The sequence below is a fragment of the Bombina bombina genome, chromosome 2 (assembly GCF_027579735.1).
Source record: "Bombina bombina isolate aBomBom1 chromosome 2, aBomBom1.pri, whole genome shotgun sequence".
Lineage (NCBI taxonomy): Eukaryota > Metazoa > Chordata > Amphibia > Anura > Bombinatoridae > Bombina > Bombina bombina.
Window position 1 is genome coordinate 1,288,159,750 of NC_069500.1, and position 20,959 is coordinate 1,288,180,708.

At 39.7% G+C, this 20,959-nt stretch overlaps 1 protein-coding gene across 2 annotated transcripts in view; it reads right to left on the minus strand.

Moving 5' to 3' along the window:
- Nucleotides 1-20,959, minus strand: part of LOC128650283 (uncharacterized) — a 422,276-nt gene that overhangs the window by 87,639 nt on the left and 313,678 nt on the right. For both annotated transcript variants that reach the window (XM_053704109.1, XM_053704108.1), the window contains exon 17: nucleotides 17,240-17,362. In XM_053704109.1, coding sequence (XP_053560084.1) covers nucleotides 17,240-17,362 — 123 coding nt within the window. The remainder of the gene's footprint in view (nucleotides 1-17,239; nucleotides 17,363-20,959) is intronic.

Genomic DNA, 20,959 nt, shown 5'->3' on the forward strand with positions numbered 1-20,959 from the left:
CTGCATGGCTCCTGGACGGACTCTAATCGCTTGGAGCCTGACGAAAGTATGCAGCAGGAGGTTCGACCTGTTGGTGAAAGCCAGGTGAGGCGGGGTGTTGCGGCCAGGGTGTTTGAGGTGGCTGGTGATCTGAGTGGGGCCAGGTTATATACGGTGGCCACACGGGGTAATAGGGGGGGTGCCAGATGGCCAAATAGGCCTGGGGACTAGGTTGGTGTGTCTAGGGGTAGGTCACGTCGACGGCCAGTGGCGAAGGTGGCCTGGTCTGGTGGTGATGAAGGAGGAGCTCCCAAGAGGGGAAAGGGGTTGCTTATGGCTAGGGGTGCAAGCCTGCACAGGGGGGGTAGGGTAGGTAGAGGTTTTATTCCCCAAGATGTGTTCACATGCTGCTTTTTTTCAGGAACAACCATGGCAGCCGGATCAGCATGGACATCCAGTTGTCATGATACAGGACGGTGACAAAAGGAGGACGGAGCAACCCTTAGGCGGGCTCCAGGTGATGCTTGACGGCTCCTCAGGTGGTCAGCATTCAGCGGAAAACTCAACAGGTGAGATGGGGTTGAATGTATGGGGGAGGGATGTCATGGACAGGTATGCTCGGGGTGTTAAAAGTGATTCGGTGGCCGGTTGAGTAGTGGCTGGTTTGAGGGAGTTGCTTTTGACGTTGGAGGGGGTCGACCCTGCTACTGGAGCCTCTGTGGAGAGGGCTCCGGGTGTCCCTGGGTTAGAGAGGGTCAAAGTTAGCGGTGCTACGCTCCCCGTAATCGAGGAGGGTGGTGTCGCTGTTGCGGTTAAAAGCCCTGGTCTGCCGGGGGCGCGCCCTAGCGTCAGCTCTAAGCCGGTTGATGGGGCGGAATTGAGAGTAGCCGACACTGCGATGTCTCGGTCATGCCTCAGCTCCATCGGGCCATTAGGGATGCATTTAACGTTGGAGGTGAAAGAAAAAATATATAAGAGGGAATTTATTGGGTTGTTCTCCCTCTTGAGCAGTCTTGAGATTCCTGAGGACTCAAAAAAGGACGTAGCAAAGGAGGAGGAACGGAAAAGACGATATAGGAAGTTGCCAAAAACCTTTACAAATTGGTTCCAGGCCTTTGTAATATATGCAAGTGTTTTTTCTGGTAGATTCCCAGACCAGGGTGGTGCATTGTTTTGTTACTTGGACGAGGTTGCAGCTGCTCAGAGGATGTATGGGGGTATGGCATGGTGGTCGAGCGACGAGCAGTTTAGGCAACGGCTGTTGGTAAAACCAGATATTAGGTGGGACAACCGGAACATGGGGTTATGGCTCAAGATAATGACAACTTTGAGAGCCTCCCAGTCCTTTCAGTCGGAAGCCGGTGGCTCTCCCGCCAGTGGGTCTCCGGCATCGGTTAAGAGAGGGCATTGCTTTGCATATAATGAGAAATTCTGTAAATGGTGAGCCACGTGCAAGTTTAAACACGAATGCTCTGGGTGTGGGGGCTCCCACCCTTATGCAAAGTGTTTCCGAAAGGTTTTTTGCAGTTATTTAAAGTTTGCTCGCTTGTGGCCGGGTGTGGTCCTTGACAAGCTGCAGAAGGAGGTTTCGTTGGGGCGCATGGCTGGTCCGTTTGAGGGTCCTCCCATTGCAGATTTGAGGATATCCCCCCTTGGGGTGGTTCCAAAAAGGGAGACTGGAAAGTTCAGGCTAATCCATCATTTATCTTTCCCAAAAGGGGGATCGGTTAATAATGGTATTCCGCAGGAGTTGGCCTCTGTTAAATATGCATCTTTTGATCAGGCAGTTGGTTTGGTTAGGGAGGCGGGTCCTTCTGTATTGTTGGCAAAAATTGACATTGAGGCGGCCTTTAGGCTTCTGCTGGTGCACCCGACATCACACCATTTGTTGGGCTGTTGTGTGGATGGCCTTTACTATGTTGACCTGTGCTTGCCCATGGGATGCTCCATCTCATGTTTGCTCTTTGAGCACTTTAGCACATTTCTTCGGTGGTCGCGGAATGGTCGGGCCTTTCGTCATTGGTTCACTACCTTGACGACTTCTTGTTTGACTTTGGTGTGCCCATTGCACTTGAAAAATCTGTGGGTCCTGTGACCTCACTCAAATTTTTGGGTATTACAATTGATTCTGTGAACATGGAATGTAGACTTCCTAGTGACAAGGTGTCTGACCTATTAGAAGTTATTGACCGCTCATTGCTGGCGAAGAAGGTTACGCTCCGAGAGTTTCATTTTGCGTGTAAAATTATCCCGATATGGAGGGTTTTCTGCAGGAGATTATCTTTGGCTAATGCTGGGGTGTTAAAACCGCATCATTTTATATGGTTATCCAAAGAGATGAAAGATGACTTGAGGGTTTGGAGGTGGTTTTTGATGAACTTTAACGGCTCCACAGTTAGAGTGTCCAACGAAGAGTTGGGGCTTGAGACTGATTCGGCAGGTGGTTATGGTTTTGGGGCCTATTTTATGGGTCACTGGTGTGCGGCTGAGTGGCTGGCTGAATGGTTTATGTTGGGTTTGGTTAAGAACCTGGTGTTTTTGGAGTTGTTCCCGATCGTGGTTTCGCTGTTTGTCTGGGAGATTGATTTGTGCAATTGGTCAGTTGTATTCTATTCGGATATTGTGGAAGTTGTGTATGCGCTGAATACATTGATGGTGACATTTTTGCCTGTATTGAGATTGTTGCGATTGCTGGTCCTGAAATGTTTGCATTAAGGCTAAACACATTCCAGGCGTTTGTAATTCTATAGCAGACTCCCTTTCTCGCTTTCAGTGGCAGCGTTTTTGGGAGTTGGCCCCTCATGCAGACGGGGAGGGTTGCCCATGCCCGAGTTTCCTGTGGCGGCTTGGAGTGGAGAACTGGCTAGACTGGTAAAGGCTTCACTGGCGCCAGGTACTTGGGGGCGACTTACTCTAGAGTGTGGTGGGAGTCCAGGCTGTCTTCGAAAGTGGTGCGTGAAGGGGTATCTGATCTCACAGGCTTCTTGTTGGAATGGATGTGGGTGATCTTTGAACTTGTAGCATTCTTCTATGGACAGGCGTTTGGCGGCGTTAGCCTTTCGCTTTAAATTATTAGGATTGTGAGATATTAGGATTGCGAGATATTAGGATTGGGAGAAGGGTTCAGTTGGGTCTCCTCCTGATCGGAGGCACCCTATTACTTTTTCATTGCTAAGCAGTATTTATCCGGTATTGGAGGTAGTATGTGTGTCTGATTTTGAGGCCTACTTGTTCCGTTTGGCTTTTGTTTTTGTATTTTTTGGGGCATTTCAAATATCGGAGGTAGTTAGTAAAAATGTATACTCCATGGGTGGTTTGGCGTTGGCAGATGTGTCCTTGTTTGATTCCAAAGTCGAGATATTTCTGAGGAGGAGTAAAACAGACCAGGTGGGAAAGGGTAGGACGATAGACCTTTTTCCTAGTGGTTTAGAAGTTTGTCCTTGGATTTGTCTGAAGACTTATTTGGGTGTCCGGCCCCTGGTGGGGGGTTCATTGTTAGTCCACCAAGATAATAGGCCTTTGTCGCAGTTCCAGTTCAGGGCAGTTTTAAACAAGTCATTGGGTCGGTTGGGTTTTAATGCGAGGGAATTTGGGTCTCATTCTTTCTGCATAGGGGCGGCAACTGAGGCTTCAGTGAGGGGATTATCTGATACGGTGGTTAAGGGTATTGGTAGTTGTGAATCTGGGCGATTTTGCCAGTATGTCTGTCCTGAGTTGGGTGTTTAATGTGGTTTGGTTACTTTTATTTTCTGTGTTCTAGGTGTGGAATGTTTGTGGCTAGTCGCCCACTCTTTTATTTATTGGGCTTGCAGAGCGGCTTCAGTGAAAGTGGATGGCTTGCATTTGGGTTTTCCTAAGTCCCGCTGTGATGTTAAATGGTTCAGTGTTAGGGGGATAAGTTGGGACAGGTTGTTGCCCCTGGTGGTGGATTATTGCAAATGTTTTCAGCCTCCAACTGTGTTGTTGGTTCATGCAGGGGGCAATGATCTTGGTTTTCTGCCACAGAGGGAGTTGGTGAGAAGCATGAAGAGGGACATTGGGAGATTGGTGGATTTATACCCTACACTGAGGATTGTATGGTCTGACATCTTGCCCAGGAGGGTTTGGAGAGCGGCTTGGGATGTGGTGCAGTTAGACAAAAGCATTAACAAGCTTATGAGGTCCTTTGTCCGGAGACTGGGTGGTTCGGTTGTTCATCATCCAGACTTAGCAGAGGTGGGTCAGGGTGAATTGTATTCACCGCATGGGGTGCATCTCAATGAATTTGGTCTGCAGTTATTTATCCTTGACTTTAAGGAGGTTTTAAGTAAAGTTGCAGGGTTGGCAAAACTGGGCTGAGGTTTCAGGCCAGTCTGTGGCGGGGGTGCTAGCCCTTACAATTACAGCAGGTTATGGCCAATTTGTTAGTGTGGTGGTATTTTGCATTCCCATGGGGGGAATTTCAAGTTGGGGGTCTCTAAGGGCAAGGGGTTCCTTAGAGACTTATGTGGTTTATTGCTGACGGGCTCAATCACTTGCACGGTTGGGTCCAGTGGGTGGAGTAACGGCCATAGATATAAAGAAATTAGTATGGACTAGCATCACTGTTTATGTGTATGTTATGTACAATGTGGTTACAATATTTGCACTGTTATTTATTGAGTTATTAAAGTTCTCTTTAAAAGTTATTTATTTTAAATAAAGGAGCTGCGGCCAATTTGCACCAATGCTAAGTCTAGTGTTTTTATTTGGGTTGTTGGGTTGTTTGTGAAAATAAACATTAGTCATGTGTGTTATATGTAATGACATAGCAGGTCATGACTACTCACACAGCTGGTGAATTTCTGTATCTGCACATAGATCTGTGTTAAAGGAATATGAAGCCCAAAAAATTTATTTTGTGATTCAGACAGACCATACCATTTTAAACATTTTTCAAAATGTATTTCCATTATTACATTTGCTTTGTCCCCATGATATTCTTTGTTGAATAGATACCTAGGTCGGCATCGGGAGAACTACATGTCAGAAAATAGTGCTGCCCTCTAGTGCTCTTGCATATGGAAAACATTTTTGCAAAGCTGTTGCCAAAACACCGCCTCCCCTCCCTCCAATCTATTATGAATGCTTCTGCTAGACTCATCCACCTAAGTCGAAGATCTACATCAGCTGCTCCGCTCTGCCAGTCTCTACACTGGCTCCCTGTACACACCAGAATACAATTTAAAGTATTAGCCCTAACCTACAAAGCACTCAACAGTCTAAATCCCAGCTATATTTCCTCTCTCATCGTGAAATATTCCCCATCCCGTCCTCTTCGATCAACCTCTGACCTACGTCTCTACACTCCTGTTATCTCTACATCCCACTCCTGTCTCCAAGACTTCGCACGTGCTGCTCCTGTCCTCTGGAACTCTCTACCCCACTCCATTAGACTGTCTCCAACCTTGTATAGCTTCAGACGATCCTTGAAAACCTACCTATTCAGAGAGGCTTACTATCTCTCCTCCATCCTGCATCCAAACCAAACTAATACATGTACATGAACTGCCTGACTCACTGCTGCAAATACAACCGATGTAACAAGCTACCCCAACCTTATATCTCTGCACCCTAAACATATAGACTGTGAGCTCTCCGGAGCAGGGCCTTCTTCCTCCTGTGCTAGATTTGTTTAGTTTTGTTATGTTTTGTATTTTTACCGCAAAAATGAAAAAGATTTCTGCTGAACACCTTTTTTTAAAAATTATAATCTTTATTATCTTAGTTAAAATTAAACATAGAGAGAAGGGATAAAAACCCCTGTGCACAGACTAACGCGTTTCGGCTAGGAGAGCTGTATTCATAGTCCATAAAAAACTCCAACAATATGCAACCATTAATACCCAGTGCTCCACTCTCATTGGTAGAGCTACTTATTGAAATTTAAAGAAACAGAGGTTTTGCCTAAGCATAGAGAGACATATTGCGCCTAAGTGCAAATCATGTTTGTACATATAACTTCTTATCATCTGTATTATATCAAACTTAACTCTAACTCAAATCTAATGTACATTAAAACTCCAATATGTTATATTTGAAAAGATCTAAGTTAATTTAAGTAAACAATAGCATCATAACAATATTTTCATTCAGAACCCAGTTGTTGTATGTAAAAAAGCCTATTTCTGAATTAACTGGTAGCATAAACAAAGCTAGAAATATTTTCCGACTGATTGAACCTCCTAATCTTAGTCTTTTATATATAACTTCATCTTTCATTAAAGATATTCAAAATTTGTCATACTAAAAGGTACTCATGGATATTACCAGTCCATCAGGTTCTTATATTAATACTGAAATTCCAGCTATGACTTATAGAGGTTCATTACACTCAAATGTATTAACCACACAGGTTAAATTCAGAGAGAAATTGAGGCAATAAGCTCAACCATATGTCATTGTCAACTAAGTCCAATAATTAATTAAATCGTACTCGGAGTTCAGCCCAGAGGTTTTTTGGTCTGGAGCCTGAAGATCCAGTACATTTCCTGTCTTGCTAGGGTCTTGAAATGGTCCCCTCCTCTTATTTGAGGTAAGACCTTTTCAATGATTGTCCACTTTAGGAATCTGCTATCTTTATGGTGATGTTGTACAAAATGAGATACCAAAGGTGTAGTACTCTTACCAATCTGAATAGTGGATAGATGTTCTCTTATCCTTGAGCGGACATCTCTGGTGGTCAAACCTATATATTGTAAATTACAGGCTGAGCACCAGAGCAAATAAATACAGTAAGTTGATCTACAGTTCAAACAAGAGGGAATCTCAAAGGTTTCCCCTGTCACCACTGAAGAAAAGAAGGTTCCCACTTGAACGTGCTCACATGCCTTGCACTGTGAATAGCCACATTTGTATGTGCCTTTATGTCTGAGCCATGATGATGATGATGCCCTTTGGGAGACTGGCTGTTTGAGTTGAGAGGGTGAGACTAAATTGCCTATAGTCTTATTCCTCCTATAGGAAAATCTACACCCCTCTTTAACTGTCTCCGCAAGAGCATCATCTGCTACTAACAATTTGAAATGTTTCCGGACCACTTCACAGATTTCATCATACTGGGCTGAAAAGTCTGTCACAAAAGTTAATTTGTTGTGTCGTGATTCCCTATTTTGGACTCTCTTATCCTGCAAAAGTTGTTCCCTAGGTAATGAATCGACTTCATTCCTGGCTCTTTTAATGACCTTTTTGTTATAGCCCCTTTGCTGTAATCGATTCTCCAGATCATCTGCATGTTTCACATAGCAAGGGGCTAAAGTGCAGTTTCTTTTGAGCCGCACAAATTGTCCCTTTGACACTGAATGGGGCATATGTCTGGGGTGGCAACTCCTCGCGTGTAGGAGACTGTTGCCTGATATAGGTTTTCTATAAACCTCTGAGGTGACCCTACCTGAGGGCCATCCCTTCAATTCAAGGTCCAGATAGTATACCAGGTCTCTACTAAACTCAAAAGTAAAACTTAAATTCAAGTCGTTAGTCCCAAGATAATCTGCAAACTTTCTTGCTAGATCTCCTTGCCACACAAAAAGCAAGTCATCAATGTACCGAAGGTACAATTTAATGGCAGGTCTGAAGGGGTTCCTATCCGCATAGACATGGGACCGCTCCCACCAACCCATAAATAGGTTGGTGTATGTGGGCGCAAACTTTGCACCCATAGCGGTCCCACGTCTCTGCAGATAGAATTCCCCCTCAAATTGAAAATAGTTGTGGGACAGAAGAAATTGAGTCATCTTTAAAACAACATTTCTGAATGGCTCACTGTGTGTGGTTCCACTCTCAAAGAAAAAAGATATTGCTTTTAAACCCCAAACATGGGGAATAGAGGAGTATAGTGAGACCACATCTACAGTGAGCCATCCAAGTTCCCCTGTCCATTGTAGTTTCTCAACCTGATTCAGCACCTGCTTTGAGTCTCTAGTATAGCTGGGAAGAGCCCTAACCAGTGGCTGTAGAACACCGTCCACCCACTGTGAGAGATGTTCCAACATCGACCCTATCCCGTTAACTATGGGTCTACCTTAAATATTGTCCAGAGACTTGTGCACCTTTGGTAGGTCCATCTTCCACTGCTTAATCCAAAAGGTGCACAAGCTCATATTGGAATCTATTCGTAGGGTCCTGACTCAGGTGCTCATAGTTGTCTGTGTCATTCAGTTGTCTCAGGGCTTCTCCAATATAGTCAGCCCTGTCCATAATGACCACTGTGCCACCCTTATCCGCCCTTTTGATTACAATATTTACATTCTGTTCAAGTGACTTCAGGGCTATTTGTCCAATTTTAGTCATATTCATAACTGATTTTGGCTGGTTCATTGAAAGGTGCCTTAGATCATTTTCTACTCGCTTGTAGAAAGTCTCTATAATGTTCCCTCTGCTCTGGATAGGGTAGAAGGTAGAGGGGTTTTTATAACTCTTAGTCTTGTTCAAGTTGGTTTCACCAGGCAAAACCATTCCCTCTATCTCCAACTCACCCAGAGCCATTAAGTCGTGACATCAGGCAGTAAAGGAGGACGCTCAATCTGCGTATGGTAGACGGGCTGCTGCCCGAGTGAGCACACGGACCGGTGAGTGTTTGGGACCCAGCTGGTAATCCTGAACTGATTTATTTTCAACCTTTTACATTTGATACTGTGGATTGTTTGTGTGACTACAAGGAGTACTTGTTGATTATCTATTGCTGGAAATGTTATAGAAAGAATATGGTGATCCTACAGTGATAAGGGTTATCAGTGACTCTGATTGATAACGGAATTTTTATTACGGGCACAATATTCTATACTCATTATTGGACACTTTTCTACCAATACTTAATGGTTATTTTTGTATTCCAAAGTAAGGATTCAATTACTACTGCTTCTTGGTGTCCTGACTGACAGGGTAGCTGTTTGAACATACGATATACAATTTATAAGTTACATGGGAAGCTAATAGAGACTGTTATCACAGCTAATCCAGTGAAATAAGTTTTGGGCATTTTACTAATATATAGAAGCTATCAAGTTGGGACTCTTTTTCTCTTTTTTTGTATGTTTTGTATTTTATCACAAATCTTTGTCATTGTATACCCCTATCATTGTACCCAGTGCTACGGAATTTGGCGGCGCTATACAAATACATGATAATAATAATAATAATAATAATATAGTGCTCCAGAAATGGGCAAGCTCCTAAGCATACGTCACTGCTTTTCAACAAAAGATACCTAGAGAACAAAGAAAAATTAATAATAGAAATAAATTAGAAAGAAAATTACATGCTCTATCTGAATCATGAAAGAAAAATGTTTCATATCCCTTTAATTAGCTACTCTATGTCACATGGAGGTGAGATTGTTCCTTCTTTAAACTATCAAAAATGAATAGTAGGTGGCAGCAAAAAACTGTTTATTATACTGTATATTACATAGCAGAGAAATAGTGATGTTTCAGGAGACAATCCCTTAGTCATGCTGTTTTTTGCTGTCACCTACTATTCATTTTTGTCTATTTTTCTGGGGCTTTTGGTGACGTACATGTATCCAAAGTGCTGGATTACCTTTACCTATTGCCTTCTTTAAGCTGTGGCAGACACTCACAAGGGTAGGATCCTAGGACAGAGGGGTTCCCTCACGGTGGACATTCCCCTGGTTGAGGGCAGGATAGCTATATTGACTAATGTGCATGACTATATTATATTATACTCTAGCTGCATGAACAACTTAGTAACAGTTTCTATATGAACTGATTTATTAAACACCAGGGCGGCAATTTTTCAAGACTCGCCAGAAACATAAGTTTAGAAGCAACGGTATTAAGACCGCTGCTCCTTAACTGTTCCGCTGTCTCTGGTTGGGCTGATTGACACCTCCTGCTAGCGGCCGCAAATCTGAAAGGGGTGGCATTGCACAAACAGTACACTAGAATGTTAAATGCCGACAGTGTAGCGTATCATGTCCGCCTGACTTTCATAAATTGGCCCCCAGGGGTGATCTTTGGGAGTACTTTTCCATGATAATCTTTATGAACTATACATAATTTACAGCTATATGATTTGTTGTTTTAAATACTGATGCATCAGATTGACTCGCTCAGACATATTTTTTCTAAAATGCTTTCTAATTAGTGGCTACTAGAGCAAGTTTTTTTGTATGGAGGTTTTTCTCTGTATTGATGTATATTGATTCTGTAATGAATATTGTGATTTTGGATATTTGTGTATCTGGGATCTTTTCTCTTTGAATTTGCTAACGTAACTAGAGGTCACTGGGCCCAAGGCAAAGTGTGTGGCAACTCCCTCCTCATTTTAACAGCATCACTTTTCAAAGCATAGTTAATGAGCTATATATATATATATATATATATATATATATATATATAAATATATACATATATTTATATATATATATATATATATATATATATATATATATATAATAGACGTGCATTTGGTTTCATCATGAATGCAAATTCGTAACAAAATAGGCATAATAATTTATTTTCTACAAAATGAATATCCAAACAAATGCACCCCTAAATTTAAATAAAAAGAATGAATACTGACAAAATTCCTCAGTATTCATTAGTTTCCGTTAAATAGTACCATACTTAACTGTAGCAAGCTGGAGAGCCACGCTAACCCGCCCCTCATCTAATAGGAGGCTTAGAGCAGTAGTTCGCAGGGTCTACACTAAAGACGGTCCTAAAGTGCAGGCCCTGGGAACCGGCAGCGCTGAGCCTGCTATTAGCGCTATCAGGGCATTTTAGCTTGAAAATGAATGTAAGTGTTTAACTAATATTCAGTATTTGTTTCATTTAAAATATCTAATAGTACTGGCAATAAATATTCAGGAAAACAAAATTCCCAAATATTCTGTAGCATATTATGTGCTTATTGAGGACAGCATAGCCATACGCTGTCCGCATTCAGCATTGCACAAGCAGTTTTAGTGAACTGCTTGTGCAATGCCGCCCCCTGTATCAATAAAAACCGATCGTATAGGATCGGGTTGATTGCTGTACGCCGCTTAGAGGCGGGCATACAGTTAAGGAGCAGCGGTCTTAAGACAGCTGCTTCTTCACTGCTGTTTCCAGCGAGCCTGAAGGCTCGCATGGAAACAAGGGGAACAAGGGCCATTCGGCCCTTGTTAAATTGACCCCAAAGACATGCACACACACATACATAGAAATGTAACAGCAACCTTATGGAGTATTGTAGTGCACGAGAAGACAGGGACTCTGCCAAATCCCCCAGTCACAAAGGTACAAAGTAGATGTCCACAGCACATATGATAAAATTCTTCCTTTAATGGTTAACAGACATCAAAAGTGAATTTTATGATATGTGCTGTGGACATTGTAGAGGATCGGGTTGATTGCTGTCCGGCACTCAGAGGCAGCGGATACAGTTAAGGAGCAGCGGTCTTAAGATCGCTGCTTCTTAACTGCTGTTTCCGGCGAGCCCGAAGGCTCGCGCAGAAACTAGGGGAACAGGGGGTATTCAGCCCTTGTTAAATTTACCCCTAGAAGTCAATTAAGTAACAGATCTGCTGATATCAGTGTATTTTCCCAGTGGTTACAATCACAATATACCTCTGCAGATAATGGCCTCTATTTATCAAGCCGTCAACTTACCTGCATTCAACGGCACCAATACGTTCGCCTAAGATCACCTAACATCTCTGCCGCGGACCTGAATACGTTCTCCAAAATTATCAAAAAAGCTGTCAAAAAGCCGCGCACCAAGTAGGGGGCGATGAGCAGCGGACTGTTGTTAACTAACAGTCATAGATCTCGCTGCTCTTCGGCTTTTTTTACAGCTTTCTTGGTATACTGTCACTAAACACCCACACTATACCATACTGTTTTACCCCTATACCGCCACTCCCGGACCCTGCCGCAACTAAATAAAGTTATTAACCCCTAAACCGGCGCCACTCCCGGAGCCCACCGCAACTCTAATAATTGTATCAACCCCTAAACCGCCGCTCCCAGAGCCCACCGCCACCTACATTATTCATATTAACCCCTAATCTTCCGCCCCCTATACCGCCGCCATCTACATAAAGTTATTAACCCCTAAACCGCCGCTGCTGGACCCCGCCACAACTAAATAAAGTGTTTAACCCCCTAAACCGCCGCTCCCGGAGCCCACCGCCACCTACATTATATTTATTAACCCCTAATCTGCACCCCCCCTTCACCGACGCCACCTACATTATATTTATTAACCCCTAATCTGCCCCCCCTATACCTCCGCCACTATATTAAATGTATTTACCCCTAAACCTAAGTCTAACACTAACCCTAACACCCCCTAACTTAAATATAATTTAAATAAATAAAAATAAATTATTCCTATTTAAAACTAAATACTTACCTATAAAATAAACCCTAAGACAGCTACAATATAACTAATAGTTACATTGTAGCTATCTTAGGATTTATTTTTATTTTACAGGCAACTTTGTATTTATTTTAACTAGGTACAATAGTTATTAAATAGTTATTAACTATTTAATAAATTCCTAGTTAAAATAAATACAAATATACCTGTAAAATAAAACCTAACCTCAGTTACAATTACACCTAACACTACACTATAATTAAATTAATTTCCTAAACTAAATATAATTAAATACAATTAAAAACAATTATCTAAAGTACAAAAAAACCCCACTAAATTACAGAAAATAATAAAATAATTAAAACATTTTTAAAACTAATTACACCTAATCTAATCCCCGTAATAAAATAAAAAAGCAAACCAAAATAATAAAAAGCCCTACCCTATACTAAATTACGAATAGCCCTTAAAAGGGCCTTTTGCGGGGCATTACCCTAAAGTAATCAGCTCTTTTACCTGTAAAAAAAAAGTACAATACCCCCCTACATTAAAACCCACCACCCACACACCCAACCCTACTCTAAAACCCACCCAATACCCCCTTAATAAAACCTAATACTAATCCCTTGAAGATCACCCTACCTTGAGACGTCTTCACCCAACCGGGCCGAAGTCCTCAATGAAGCCAGGCGAAGTGGTCCCCCAGACGGGCAGAAGTCTTCATCCAACCCGGGCAGAAGAGGTCCTCCAGATGGGCAGAAGTTTTCATCCAGGCGGCATCTTCTATCTTCATCCATCCAGCGCAGAGCGCGTCCATCTTCAAGACATCCGACGCAGAGCATCCTCTTCCAACGACATCCGACGACTGAATGACGGCTCCTTTAAATGACGTCATCCAATATGGCGTCCCTTGAATTTCGATTGGCTGATAGAATTCTATCAGCCAATCGGAATTAAGGTAGGAAAAATCCTATTGGCTGATGCAATCATCCAATAGGATTGAGGTTCAATCCTATTGGCTGAATTCTATCAGCCAATCTGTCAGCCAATCGAAATTCAAGGGATGCCATCTTGGATGACGTCATTTAAAGGACCATTCATTCAGGGCTTTTTTATTTTATTGGTGGGATTAGATTAGGTGTAATTAGTTTTAAAAAATTTATATTATTTTATTATTTTCTGTAATTTAGTGGGGTTTTTTTGTACTTTAGATAATTGTTTTTAATTGTATTTAATTGTATTTAGCTTAGAGAATTTATTTAATTATAGTGTAGTGTTAGGTGTAATTGTAACTTAGGTTAGGATTTATTTTACAGGTACATTTGTCTTTATTTTAGCTAGGTAGTTATTAAATAGTTAATAACTATTTAATAACTATTGTACCTAGTTAAAATAAATACAAAGTTGCCTGTAAAATAAAAAAAAGCCCTAAACTAGATAAAATGTAACTATTAGTTATATTGTAGAAATATCTTAGGGTTTATTTTATAGGTATTTAGTTTTAAATAGGAATAATTTATTTAATAATAGTAATTTTATTTAGATATATTTAAATTATATTTACGTTAGTGGGTGTTAGGGTTATACTTAGGGGTTAATAAATTTAATATAGTGTTGGCGACATTGGGGGCGGCAGATTAGGGGTTAATAAATGTAGGTAGGTAGCGGTGGTGTAGGGGGCAGATTAGGGGTTAAGAAATATAATGTAGGTGGCAGCGGTATAAGGAGCGGCAGATTATGGGTTAAACACTTTATTAGAGTTGCGGTGGGCTCCGGGAGCGGCAGTTTAGGGGTTGATACATTTAATAGAGTTGTGGCGGTATGGGGGGGGGCAGATTAGTGGTTAATATGTATAATGTAGGTGACGGTGGGCTCCGGAAGCGGCGGTTTAGGGGTTAAGCACTTTATTTAGTTGCAGCGGTGTAGGGGGGATCAGATTAGGGGTGTTTAGACTTGGGGTACATGTTAGGGTGTTAGGTGTAGACATTTACCATAGGAATCAATGGGATATCGGGCAGCAGCGAACATGCGATTTCGCTGCTTTCAGACTCCCATTGATTCCTATGGTATCCGCCGCCTCCAGGGCAGTAGATTGAAAACCAGGTATGCTGGGCCGGAAAAGTGGCGAGTGTACCTGCTAGTTATTTGATAACTAGCAAAAGTAGTCAGATTGTGCTAAACTTGCATTCAGAACATCTGGAGTGATGTAAGCATCGATCTGTGTCGGACTGAGTCCGGCGGATAGTATGTTACGTCACAAAATTCTACTTTTGCCGGTCTGTAGGGTTTGATAACTAAGGCGAATCAGGCTCGCCACAAATACACTGCGGAATTCCAGCATATTTGCGGTTGACAGCTTGATAAATAGAGGCCAATACCACTCAAGTAAAAAAGTATCTCACAAAAACAACAAAAAACAAGTTACATACCTCATTAATGTTTCCATGTAGAGTTAAAGAAATGCACACGATGAAACAAGCAATATTAAGTGTTTAGGTATCGCAGGTTGAAGTCTCTCTTTGTTTACTTACCCTATTTTATAGTGTTTAGTGATGCTAATAAGTGGCATGACTGCAATTAAACTGTTGTGCTCCAAAACCAGAGATATGTGTGGATGTCTCTTTAAGGGATTTGAACAGGGGCATTATTGGTACAGAGGGCATGTGTACTTGTTTGATTAAGGATTTTGCTCATTTGTATTAGTGTAAAAGTGCAGATTATTATTATTATTATGCAACTTTAAAGGGACATGGAACCCATTTTTTTCTTTCATGATTCAGATAGAGCATGCAATGTTAAACAACTTTCTAATTTACTTCTATTATCTAATTTGCTTAATTTTTTTTATATCCTTTGCTGAAAAGCATATCAAGATAGGCTCAGTAGCAGCTGATTGGTGGCTACACCTAGATGCCTCGTGTGATTGGCTCACCCATGTGCTATTGCTATTTCTTCAACAAAGGATATCTAAAAAATTAAACAAATTAGATAACAGAAGTAAATTGGGATGTTGTTTAAAATTGTATTCTCTATCTAAATCATGAAAAAAATATTTTGGGTTTAATGTCCCTTTAAGTGATTGAGCAGGTAGCCTTTTTTGCACGTGCATAAAACCAATGTTACATCTGAAAACTTTCTGAGGTATGACAGGCTAGTAAAATAGTAATTCAAAATCAAACCCAGGAAAAAGGTTTTCCAAAAGGGGTAGTCAGACAAGCCAAGGTCAAAATCCAGAACTTGCTGAAAAAATGCAGAATTACAAGGCAAAGGGCAAAAACAGATCGCAAGCAAGGGTCCAAATCCAGAACAGGCAGAATAAATGCAGAATCACTAGGCAAAGGGTAAATACAGATCACAAGCAGGGGTCAAAATCCAGAACTGGAAGACAAGGTACAAAAACAGCAGGAAAGTGGATAATCATACACTGGAGCATCAATAAAAGAATCACACCCAGAGACCAGCTCAATAAGCGCCAGATTTCAAATGTAATGGTATTTAGCGCTTACTCACTTAACCTCAGACACCGCTGGAAGTGAATTTGTGTTTACCCAGACAGGATAGTGCATCTATTACAAGTTGAAAGTAAATAAATTGTGTGTAAGCAAAACTCGATGTGCACAAACCTCAGGACTTCAGATACCGTGACCGAGTTAACTTCTCCTCATAGACTTTAATGGAGCAAACTAATTTCAAAAAACTAAAAGTTCGCTATTACAGAAGTGAGTTATGAATATTTTATATTGTTCTTAACATAGAAGAAAATGTTCTTTTTTGTTAAAATATATATTTCTATATCTATTCAATGATTTTTTTTGTAAAATATATATCTATACCTATATATTTATATGAATATATAGGTATAGTTATATATACATTTTCCCCTATGTGAAGAACATTAGAATGTAAATATATGTATGTATGTAACTGAATACATGTGTATATATGTGTTTATATACACACACACATATATATATATATATATATATATATATTATATATATATATATATATATATATATATATATATATATATATATATACACAATATAGCCATTTCCATTCAAATACCTTGTCGTATACCTTTTACCTTTGAACCCTTATAACTTTTGTTTTCAATATTTAATTTTGATAATTTTTATCAGATAGTGTATATATGATTGCAGCATTTTATTTTAATGCATTTATATTGTGTTTAGCCCTAACCCTTTACCCAAAGTCTTCAATTGCACTAAGCAGACAAGTGCAAATTTACATTGAGCACAAATAAATCAGGAAAGGGCTGGGTTTAAATAAACTTATAGCAGCTGCAAATGACCCAGGTAGGTGTAGCTACAGAACAAAAAGCAAGAAACTTATAAGAAAAAACTAGGAAGTAGCTAAAGTCCGCAAGTGGCACAACAGCAAGGACAAAACCCACTCAGTAGGAGCCGGATGCTAGGCATGACACAGAGTAATAGTGAGTCAAGGGGGTCTATTTATCAAGCTCCGAACGGAGCTTGATGCCCAGTGTTTCTGGCGAGCCTTCAGGCTCACCAGAAACACAAGTTATAAAGCAACGGTCTAAAGACCACTGCTCCATAACCTGACCACCTGCTCTGAGGCGGCAGACAGAAATCAACCCCATCGAATACGATCGGGTTGATTGACACCCCCTGCAGCAGCCGACGGGCCGCAAATCTGCAGGGGGCGGTATTGCACCAGCAGTTCACTAGAACTGCTGGTGCAATGATAAATGCCGACAGCGTAAACCTCTACAGGTCAGCGGGATACTCAAGAACCTTACAAATGTTCATCTAACCCAGTGTAACTATTCTTCACATTAATTTACTCAACGCTGCATCATCCTTAACACTAGTGGTAAAAACAGTGCTTTAAAGGAATATATTTACACAATGTTAATCAATAACCGTTACCTTACCTTATATATAGGGTTTTTGCCACAAAAATAAGGACTATAAACGCCAACTGAAGTTATCGATCCTTTTATTTTATTCCAATTATCTTTTGCTGTTATTACAGTTCCACTTAACGTTTCTTTGATCTGAAAGAAATTATAATTTTTAATAAATATTATAAACAGTTTTATCAAACATAATAAACACACACCTAGATTCCTAGATTACACAAACCTAGATTTTTGTGTGGGATTTCCATAGGGCCGGTATTACAGGTTGTGCGGTCCGGCTAAAATGCTTGTGTTACAGCCTATACCGACACGACCCAAACTGCCACCTGAGAGCAATAGTTATGAGTTTTGCGCAACAAAAATGTATCACAAAACTCATAACTAAAATGTTAAAAAGTACACTAACACCCATAAACCGCCACTCCTCCCGCACCGCAAACACTATTTAAAACTTATTAACCCCTAATCTGCCGCCCACCCACATCGCGACTATTAAATAAAGCTATTAACCTCTAATCCGCCACCCCCGACATCGTTAACACTATATCAAAGTTATTAACCCCTATTCTGCCGCTCCCCGACATCGCCGACACTATAATAAAGTTATTAACACCTAAACGTCCGGCCTCCCACATCGCCGCCACTAAATAAACCTATTAACCCCTAAACTGCCAGCCCCTCATATCGCAAAACACCCCCTAACTTTACATTTAAATTAAAATAAATAAAAACGTACCTGTGAAATAAAAATGAACCTAACATTAAACTATAAATTAACCTAACATTACTATTCTAATAAAATAAAAAAGTACTACCAATAAAAAAATCTAAATTAAAAATTAAAAAAAAAAAATAACACTAGGAAAAAACTTAAAAAATCTAAAATTACAAAAAATTATAAACACTAAATTATGAAAAAAATAAAAACACTAAGCTTACAAAAATAATAAACTAAGTTATCAAAAATAAAAACAATTACACCTAATCCAATAGTTCTATAAAAATGAAAAAGCACCCCCAAAATAAAAACACCCCCTAGCCTACAATAAACTACCAATAGCACTTAAAATGGCCTTTTGTAAGGCATTGCCCTAAGTTAAACAGCTCTTTTACCTGTAAAAAATACAAAGTCCCCCCAACAGTAAAACCTGCCACCCAACCAACCCCCCAAATTAAAAAACCTAACTCTAAAAATATCCTAAGCTACCCATTGCCCCTAAAACATCATTTGTATGGGCATTGCCCTTAAAAAGGCATTCAGCTCTTTTTCACTGCCCTTAACCCCTTAAGGACCAAGGACGTGCCAGGAACGTCCTACAAAAAACACCCTTAACGACCAAGGACATTCCTGGCACGCCCTCTGGTCTTTCAAGCGGTGTGTCAAGACATCTGAGTATATATATATATATATATATATATATATATATATATATATACTTATTATTATTTAATAAATCTATGGTTGTGGACACCAAATGTCACTGTGTGTAATTTAGCCCCCACTTCTTTTGATTACACAGGATACAGCACAGGCCTGTGTCCCAATTCATCAAAAGAAATTGTTTTCAAACTAATCTTAGAAAAGACAATTGGCCTAGTTAATTTCAGACTGTCATTTCAAATCACTTCAAAAGAGATGGCCATCTACAGTTTGTATATTGTAAATCTTTGATCAGACATAAGATATGCTTCTCCTAATTAAGATAACATTTAAGTTATTTCAAAGAGAAAACTTCTGTCTCATTATCTAAGTCATAGAAACCCCTTGGTTAATGGAGTCAATAGTCTGTGTTTTGGTGGAAAATATGCTCAGGAGCCCTTTGAAATTTCCCAATATACTTTCTAATCTGAAAGAAACATATGCAAACAAACGTGATAATTTAGCACCATGGCTCACTGGATTTTGTTTGAAGCCTGATTGGACTCAGGAAAAAACAGTTTCTATCTGAAGAAATGGCTCGTATCATTTGGGTGTAAATTGTCCCCTGCAGAGTTTCCCATGTACAGATCCCAGACAAATTGGCATTTGAAATCTCTGTGTAACATAAAAAAGTAAATCTTGCAAAATAAATTATCTATATAATCTTCATATAAGGGAATACTCAAATAAATATTTAGACAAAGATTTCATCAGGTCTTAACCTATGTATTTTTTTTTTAAACATAGGATGCTTTAAGGTTTTGATATGACCAATTTTAATAATCTATTTCTTTATTTTCCAGGCATATAACAAATACCCGTGTGGTTGTCCCAATAAGAGGTGTACTGAATATGAAATATGCTGTGGTTTTATATGAATAAAAGGAAATAACCAAATGCTATTTTAAATGGATTTTAAGAGAATAATTGGCAGTATAGATTGCTTATTAATTGGATCATTAAAAATATGCTTATGTCTGGTATTGTAGTGATCAGAGAAAATAGCACTATATGATCCTATGAATATTAAACACATACTGTAGTTTATTAATATCAAATTATAGTATACATAATAAAAATATACAATAATCTGTAATTTTCTGTTAGCCGTATTGAGAATGAAACTGTTTGTCTCTGTCTGCTGCCCCCGGTGTTGCGATGGGAGAATTACAGCCAAAAGATTTGCCCGTTAACAAAGATGCATTGCCAGGGAACAAATAAAGGGCCAATCCGATAAGACCTCCCAGGTGTCCAATGAGATGTTTAGCTTTGAAGGGCCTCCCAAACCAATTCACCAATGATGGTACAGAACGAAAAGGGGTGGGGTTATATCACATGATTTAACCCCAAGCATGGAGATAGTGTAGGGGCTGCTGGCTGACTTTTGCTAACTGGTAACTGAAATTGGCTGCATTGGATACAGTTACTTAAAGGCATAAAAGCTATCCTTTCTTCTCCACATGCAAAATACTCCTTTTTGTATTCTGAGGTGAAATTGGACCTGTTGAGAAAAATTGGAAGCTGAATATCGATTTGGTTATTTTTGTAAAGTATAAGCGGTTGCTAAATATAGGTAATATCTAAAACAAACATCCATTGTTGCTGTAATAGCAGGTCTAAAAGAACAAATTGTATTTTAACCTTGTGTTTCATAGTCCTGTACAGTGTTAAGCTTGTCTTTTGTATGCTAAGTAATTTATTTTTGCAAATATATAAATATATTTTAGAATTTGTCTTAACTGTAGGTAAATAAGAACTTATTTCAACATAGATAAATTGGCATTTAAACTGACTGTTTACATTAAGAATATATATAACTCCTGGTGTTTGAATTAGAGTGTATATTGTTCTATCGTTTAATTAAGCACTGTTAAAGTATAATTCTGAATGTTAGTGGCTTATATCTTAGTCTCTTATTGTGATATTTTTAATAAAACTCAATTGTGAATAAGGCTAGTTCTAAAGGTAAATTTTATGATCTTTGCATAACATAATAGTTAAACGTGTATAGTTTGATTCAGGTCTGGCTTCTACAAATATAATTCAATTTGTCTATAAATTTTAACTAATAAAAAGAATTTAGGAATTTACATTAATTTTATTGATTGTCTTGGTATATGCATTTTTATTGGAGGTTTATTTTAAAGAATAATTATTAAATATATTGTATTATAACCCGGCCATATAATGACAGGTGGAAGCGATCCTGATCGCTTCCAGCCACTTTTATGGTATTGCAGTGATGCCTCGATATTGAGTCATCCTGCAATACCAATTTTTTACAAACCGATGCAGAGAGAGCAACTCTGTGG